General features: G+C 42.5%; 1 protein-coding gene across 1 annotated transcript; it reads right to left on the bottom strand.

The window, feature by feature from the left end:
• Nucleotides 1-5,742: 5,742 nt before the first annotated feature.
• Nucleotides 5,743-8,353, bottom strand: LOC147896090 (ammonium transporter 1 member 3-like). Its single transcript, XM_087382737.1, has one exon. It carries the CDS (start codon nt 7,454-7,456, stop codon nt 5,978-5,980), a length of 1,479 nt encoding a protein of 492 aa, XP_087238863.1. The 5' UTR covers nt 7,457-8,353; the 3' UTR covers nt 5,743-5,977.
• Between the last annotated feature and the right edge of the window lie 271 nt (nt 8,354-8,624).

The raw sequence follows: 8,624 nt of genomic DNA, 5'->3' as shown, positions 1-8,624 counted from the left end.
TTGGCCATGGAAATGGGATTCAATGGCCATGATACTTTGCATGGGCTTCAATCTAGGTGAATTTAAGGTCATTACAAAGTACCATGGCCATTGGTTGATCAAGAAAAACATACTCTAACATAAAAATTTGTAACTTAACCAACCTAGCATAACCAAACTAACGTGAAGAAACTCACATAATGAGCTAGGTTTCATAAAGTAATATCGATCAACTTTACCACATATATGAATAAATGGAAGTAAAATAGTGTATGGTTTCAAATGAATACCACGTTCACACACACACACACACACACACACACACACACACACACACACATACACTGCCATTCCAATCTCCCCATTTTACAAAGCTAAATTTTTTTAAATTTGCTCCACTTCCATTCTCCCATTGCAAAGGCCCCAATGGCACCAGTGCCATTCTCGCATTGTGATTTCCTGATTCAAATCTTGGCTGTGCAAAGGGGAAATGGCACTAGTGCCATTCTCCTAGATTCAAAGCTTTGGCTTCATAGAGTCAAAATGGCACATGTGAGTTTGATGATCTCAGTGTCATTATGTAGGTGCCAGCATGAGATTGGCATCACTGCCATTCTCCCCTAGTGGTAATCTAGACAAACTAAACCTATAGATTGACATTCCACTAATTTTATTGGCTACAGTAGGATAATGGCAAAAGTGCAAATGCACATGTGAGTTTAGGATTCCTTGTGCATGTTTTCAGTTCATGGTATGAGATTGGCACCACTGCCATTCTCCACAGAGATTGACACAAATCCATATGAACTCTACAGAGCAGAGACTATGATCATAGGAGAGTGGTGTCCCATTCCACATGTGAGTTTGATGATTTCAGTGTCATTATGTAGTTGCCAGCATGAGATTGGCATCATTGCCATTCTCCACTAGTGGTAATCTAGACAAACTAAACCTATAGATTGACATTGCACTAATTCCAATGGGAGAATGGAATTGGTGCCCTTCTACCTTTGTGAAGCCAAAATTTTGAATTAGGACATTCCATTGGGAGTGCCATTCTCCGTTTTCCTATTACAAAGCCAAAAAATTAGGACATTCAATTGGGACATTCCATTGGGAGAATGGCACTAGTGCCATTCTCCATTTTCCAATGGGAGAATGGGACTAGTGCCATTCTTTATTTTCCTATTCCTAGTGCCATTCTCCATTTTCCTATTACAATGGAGAATGGCACTAAACCTATAGATTGACATTGCACTAATTCCAATGGGAGAATGGCATTAGTGCCCTTCTACCTTTGTGAAGCCAAAATTTTGAATTAGGACATTCCATTGGGAGAATGGCACTAGTGCCATTCTCCATTTTCCTATTACAAAGCCAAAAAATTAGGACATTCCATCGGGACATTCCATTGGGAGAATGGCACTAGTGCCATTCTCCATCCCATTTTCATGATTAGAAGACCGTCAAGGCATTTTTTAATACCGTCAAAGAGGATGCATGGGAAAAAACAAGGAAATGCTCATTCTTGACCATGCAAATGGTGGGCAAAAACAAGGAAATGTGCATTCTTGATCATGTAAATAGGACCCAATGGCATGATAATTTGCAAGGTTCTCAATATAGGTTACTTTAAGGCTCTTGCAAAATATAGTGGCTAGCGGGTTCTATTTGCATGATTAGAAGACCACCAAGGCATGTTTTTGTACCATCAGAGAGGATGCATGGGCAAAAAAAGGGACATGTTCATTATCGACCATGAAAAGAGGACCCAATGACCATATAACTTCATACAACACTCAATCTCGATGATTTTAAGTCCCTTGCAAAATATCGCAGCCATCGAGTCCCATTTGCATGACTAAAAGACCACTGAGGCATGTTTTTTTACCATTAGAGAGGATGCATGGGCAAAAACAAGGAAAGGTTCATTGTTGAACATGCAAACGGGACCCTATGGCCATGATACTTTTCACGGGCCTTAATACAGGTTATTTTAAGGCCCTTGCAAAGTATTATGGCCATTGGGTGCCATTTGCATGACTAGAAGACCACCGAGGCATTTTTTTATACCATTTGAGAGGATGCATGGGCTGAAATACCTAGCAAGAATCTTTGTAACATTGTGAATTAGAGGACTTCCAACTTTCATTTGATTTCATGAATGGATGCTGAACATGGCCATGGAATATCGACATCATGGACCCACAAGGTAGTGCCAGTAAAATGGGATACGGACCCTAAAACATCAAAACTTCACAATCCATTTCATGCTATCATCTTTTAAACTCTATCAAGACCTAGAATAAGGACAATAATTTATATTTTGAGACCAAATAAAGAAACCTCACTAAGTAATGTAAAGGATTTTTTGATGCTAATATCGAGAGTACTATCGATGTTGTTCGAGCTAAAACCCAATCCTGAATCGTGTTGATTTCATTCTTCCTTACACTGATCCTCCACAACCTTGAATTGTCTCCACACATTGCAAGCACCTCTCCACAACTAGGGATGATGACTAGACCTTGCGAGCATTCAAGATTCGAAGGTTTATATTAGGTATGTTGGTTTTGTCTAGTTTTCTCAAATTTTTCTTTCCTTTCCCCTTTTCCTTTCCTTCCCTTTCCCTTTCCCTTTCCTTCCCTTTTTGTTCCCTTTCCCTTTTCTTCTCTTTTCTCCCCTTCCTTTTTTCCCTTTGCACGTGGACTCTTTTCTCCTTTCCCTTCTCCTTTCTCTCTTCTCTTTTGTCTCGTTCCTTTCCCCCTTATTCCTTCTCTTTTCTCCTTTTCCTTCTCCCTTCTATCTTCACTTTTCTCCCTTTTCTTCTTCTTCTCTTTTCTCCTTCTTCTCTTTTCCTCCCTTTCCTTCTCTTTTCTCCTTCTTCTCTTTTCCCCCTTTTCCCTCCCATTCTCCCTTTTCCTTCTCCTTCTACTTTTTCCCTCTCCTTTTCTTCTCTCTTCTCCTTCTCCTTCTACTTTTCTTACTCATTCCTTCTTCTAATCTTCTCTATTATCCATTTCCCCCCTAATCTTCCAATATATTTCTAATCTTCTATTTTCCCTCCCCTTCCATTTGTTTCAAAATGAATGTATGTATGGATGTATGCTTTTTGGATATAGGATTTATGAATATGCTTAAAGCTTTCAAGCTTTAAGCTCATATGCATATGCTTAAAGCTTTAAAACTTTATGCATATGCATATAGGCTGGAAGCATATGCATAAGGTTTTATAGCTTTAAGCATATGCATATGCATATGCATAAGGATTTAAGGCTTTATGCATATGCATATAGGCTTGAATCACATACATAAGGTTTTATGCCTTTACGCATGTGCATATGCTCTAGAGGTCAATGTTTACAACAACAACAAATCTTGGATGCTATTTTTACTGAGCAGGGGGAATGTTTCAATGTGCATAGTGCTTAAGCATTGTGGTCCTTGAATCTTTCTCCCTACATAGAAAAGATCGCACATGATACTTCTTTTTCGTTTGTAAACATTAACCTCTAGATCAATGTGAGAAGGATACTTTACAACATTTACAAAAATAGATTGCATTCTACATTTTAAATAAAATGTCTTCTAAAATTTAGAAAATCTCTCCCATTTGATTTTGTGAAGGATGCCAAGCGGAGGATTGAGGGGAAAGGGTAAAAAGATACCCTCCTCCCATAGTACTACCTCGGGTAGTAGTACGAAGAAGGCTCGCAAAGTACTTGCGGGGCTAAATCCCAACACTAGGGAAAGACTCTTGTGCAAGTGGGAGGAGGAGAGATAGCAAGTGTTGGGTCCATTGACCTCCATAGAGATTTCCCAAGCCACCACCCAAGGTGGAGAGAGAGAGAGAGAGAGAGAGAGAGAGAGAGAGAGAGAGAGAGGCACTATAGATGTTTTGGATTTGGTACAGACAGTGCCATTGGGGGGGGTTAAGCTGACTCCCAAAATTCCACCACCCTCCCCTATGAGGATAATAGGTAGTTTGAAATAGTCATGGACTTTATAGGTAGCTAGGTTATTAACTGAATGCACGTGCTTGTCTCCTTTGAATTCAAGCGGATGATAATGGATTTCCGCAAGCAGCCACAAAAAAAAGGGATTATATCTTTAATTAATTGAAGGTAGAGTTCCCCATGCCATCTAAGGAGTTCGAGTTCGACAACCATTGCATGTTGAACAAAATGGCTACTGTGCTGAGGTCGCAAAAAGATCAAATCTGTAGGAAGGAAAAGGTCGGGGAATCGAAGCCTACTTGGGTCCACTTGGAGGATTGGAAAATTGTGAAACAATAATTAAAGGATCCTTTGAAATATGATCAATAGAAGAAGGCGACGACTTAAAGAAAGAGTAAAGTGGGCCAATCCCACATGGGCTCTGGTGGTAGGGCCCACTTCAAAAAATATTTTGTAAGTACCTCTTCTTTCACTCTTTTAGTATGTAATTTTGGGTAGCATGTTAATCACTAAAACTAGTGTGTATTGATGTAATGTTAGTATATGAAAATAGGCCGACAATGTACGAAAGAGAAATATCGGTTTGCATACAATAACAATGGGCAAACTCTAATGGACCTACTCATAGAGAGGAGAATTTGTACCCTTGCTCAATGTAAGCTTGTACTACACCCATTTTTTTCAAATGCTCTCAAACAATCTTTAAGAATTTTCAAGAAATTTTACCAGTGTCGATATTAGCATAAAAAGTGGCTACCGTAGTCAACATTAGCATCGAAATAAGCATAAAAAACTAGTTTGAAAAAACTCTGAGATGCATCGATGTGGCCATTGATTATATAATTCTTATTAGCATTGAAAATTCTTAACATCCACTATTATTTTGATGGTAATACCGATGCTTTCTTTTTGACACTAACATGGATGCTTTTTACGACGGATTTCAGAGTTAGAAAAAAGTTTTCCAATGTATTTTTCATCAAAAAAGTATTAAAAATGAGGTAAATGGCAAGGGCTCAAGAAATGGTGAATCTCAGATTGTGGTTAGGCATGGTTCCTTGTCTTATTCCAATAATTGTGGAATTTGAAATTATGCAAATTGGCATGATGGCATGAGAATGCTCTTGGTGCAATAATGCAATAAGTAAAAAGAACAAAAAAAAAGGTGGCAAACCGCTATGGCCCTACTTTTAATGACAGTAAGAGTGATTGAGCTACCACCTTCAATGCTTGAAAGTGCTTCAACTGACCAAAAGAAAAGGAAAAAGGGCATGACTAGATGAGCGACAAAAAGTACACACTTTCCATATGTTCTTAGCAGGGCTGAAAGACCTTAGGCATAAGCTTGGTTTGAAGAACCTTATCTTCCCCTTCCCTCTCCTCCTCCCAAACCAGAGTCAAGATTTCTAGGCAAAAAATCCCGAGTGAATGAAGCTACATTTTGAAAAAATTAAGTGAATTTTAAAGAAAAATCTTTACTATGTGGAGCGCGAGGAGAGAGGAGTGTGAGGTTGTCATTTCCGTGGAGTGTTCCCCCAAGGAAAGTCCTTGTGGCCATTCCATGGAACAACAATTCATTCCAAGAGGTCATGGTTTCCTCCTCCATGTTGTCTTCCTTCTCATGCTCTGCTTGTGGCAAGGTCGGAGGTCAATGGAAAATACAAATTTCCACCCCACGATCAAAATGTGTTCTAAATTAAACTAGTGAAAGATACAACCTAAAAAATAAAACTAGAATACTGAATCCAATAAAAAATGACACATTAAAGCAAGAAACAAACAAGAAAGCGACACATGACACATTTTCCATTTCAACATATGGCAGATCTGAGAGAGCAAAAACGTAAAAGAATTTGAGGGGGTAAAAACATCAACCCCTCCCTGCAACCTGTGACGGCCAAAAAAAAAAGTGCACTTTCTTGGGAGGGAAGCTGATCTGAGGGATGAGAAAGTCCTCCGAGTGGCTATTCCAGATCAGGAGTTGAGAATTCATTCCAAGAGCAAGAAGGGTTCCCTGTGGCCATCCCAATGGAACTCAGAGTTCATTCCAAGAGCACGTAGGGATGGTCATGGTTTCCTCCTCCATGTCTTCTTCCTTGTCCTACTCCTACAACTACTCCTCGAGGGTCCTCGAAGTCATGGTCCTTGGAGAGGAAGCTGGAATCATAGGCGTAGCCTCCATGGCTCGATACATCCATGCCTTCAAGCTCCAGATCTCGATGCACCCTCAGTAAATTCATCTTGTGAAGTAGTAAGAACACAGCCCCCATGCTCACCGACGTCCATGCTATTATCGCCCCTGCTTCCACTGCTTGCGCTGCTAGTAGCCTCCACCCCCCTCCCATCACCACCCCATACACCCCTTCCGTCCCATAGATCTCCTCTACGTACGCCTCCTCCGCAAACAACCCCACAAATATCACCCCCCACGCTCCGCATCCCCCATGTAGCTGCGCCGCTTCCAGTGGATCGTCGAACTGTAGCCGCGCTGCAAGCGAGTTGAGCGCGATGAGGACCCAGGCAGATACAAACCCGCAGATAATCGCAGCCCACGGCGCGACCACCGAGCATCCGGCCGTGATGGCGACGAATCCACCCAGCAGACCGTTGCAGACGTCGAGCACGCTCCAATGGCCACCCAGGAGCCTCTTGGCAAAGAGAGTTGTGAGGCCTGCAGTGCCGCCTGCGAGCGTTGTTGTGAGAGCAGTGCGACCGACTCCTGTCCAGTTTCCCAGGAAGGAGGTGTAGGGGACGAGAATGTGTAAGAAGGAACCTCCATTGAATCCATACCACCCAAACCAAAGGATAAATGTCCCCAACACCACCAATGTTGCACTATGACCACGCATTTCTGTCGGCCTTCCATCTGCATCGAACCGGCCTATCCTCGGGCCTTCGATAAGAGCTCCCCAGAACCCTGCGATTCCTCCTACCATGTGCACAACCCCACTTCCTGCAAAATCGATCGCTCCTGACCCAAATAGCAAATTGCTCGTATTCGTTGCACTTAGCCATCCGTCCGCCGACCACAGCCAGCGAGAAACGACTGGATATACGAAACCCGTCTGAAAGAAAGAGAAAATCAGATACGCTCCGAACTGTGTCCTCTCCGCTATAGAACCACTTGTGATACCTGCAGATGCGATGGCGAAGGCCCATTGAAAGAGGAAGAAGCTGTAGTCGAAGCCTGCCGCTTCGTTGGGGAAGTCTCTTAAACAGAAGAAATAATTGCCGATGAAGCTGTTCGTTCTTGCGCCTGTACCAAAGGCAAAAGCAAAGCCAAATAGATAGTATGAGATGGCACCACTTGCAGCGTCAAGCACATTTGTCAGCATGATGTTCAGCGTGTTCTTGGCGCGAACCGAGCCGGCGCAGAGCATAGCGAAGCCAAGTTGCATGATGAACACGAGATATGCCGACGAAAGAAGATATAGATTGTCCACCGCGAGAGATGTAGCTTGAACTTGTGTACACATCGATCGAACTACAGGGTCAGCTACGCTACACAGGTGGCTCTCCATTTGTTATGCCCAGATCTCTTAGACGAACAACCAGAATTCTACAATAACCCAGTAGCTAGCACTACAACGAGAGAGCAGCTTCAAAATGCCTATTCCTCAGCAGCCCTCTTTACTCTGCTCTCAGAGGAACAAACAGAACTAGTAGCTAGAACTACAAGGAGAGAACAGCTTCCAAATGCCTATTCCTCAGCAACACTCTTTACTCGTGTTCTCAGGAACTCCAACCATAACCCAGAAGCTAGCACTAAAAGGAGAGAACAGCTTCCAAGTGCCTCTTCCTCAGCAACGCGTTGCCAGTTATATCTTCCCTCACCACTACAGTCAGATTATTGATACAATATCAGTAAGTTACCTAAGAGCCCTTAGGTTCTACAACTGAAGTACTTAAGAGAGCAAGAAGCTGCCCAAATCAGTACTTAATTAGCCCGTCTCTACCGAGAACGCGTGGCTTTTTGAGCTCCCTCCAGAACAGCCAGGGTAATTCAAAGGCTTCGGATGAGCAAAGTTCGCTACCTTGGGGTGATTATTCACTCACATGACAAAGTTCACATTGGGGACACCAGAACTACATTTTCGCGGTCCTCGAGGATCTACACAATGGAAACGAGGGCTTGTGGACTGCTTGGTTGGGGAGACTCGAGAGTCGAGAGGGAACGATGCAACAGGCCTCACATGCGCGCGGATCAGGGAAGGGGCCTATGATTGGCTGTGAGGCATTGCTTCCATGGTGTGGCTGAAACCACGTAACACGTTCTCTAGTGTGATTCATGATTTATCTCCTGTGTTCGCGGATGCAATAGTTTAAGCACCTCGCAGAACACTCTCTGATGATTGAGCCGAGAGACATGAAAGTATAATCCCAACAGCACAGGTCAGGGTGTCCGCTGCAAAGGCAACCCAAGCTCGATCGTGATGCAACATGCTGTGATCTATTTTCCTTACCTATAAGCGTAACTTGCCAAAGGACGATAAATTATTGATAGCAGTTTTCTCGTGTATGAGATATTGATAAGCGACGACACGCTTTGTGCATGTAAAGTACGTCCAAAATAAATGCACCGAGATCTTAAATTTGAGGTGACTCTTACCCCCTTCAATAAAACCTCTAGAATTTTCACTTGAAGGTTTTTGACCGTTTTGTTATAAGACAAATGTTTTCTTTCGACAC

This window comes from Dipteris shenzhenensis, chromosome 12 (genome assembly GCF_047967505.1).
Source record: "Dipteris shenzhenensis isolate YYH24624 ecotype China chromosome 12, Dip_SZ_1.0, whole genome shotgun sequence".
In the NCBI taxonomy this organism is placed as follows: Eukaryota; Viridiplantae; Streptophyta; class Polypodiopsida; order Gleicheniales; family Dipteridaceae; genus Dipteris; species Dipteris shenzhenensis.
The sequence above is the reverse complement of the archived record's forward strand: the minus strand, read 5'-3'. Positions and strand labels throughout refer to the sequence as shown.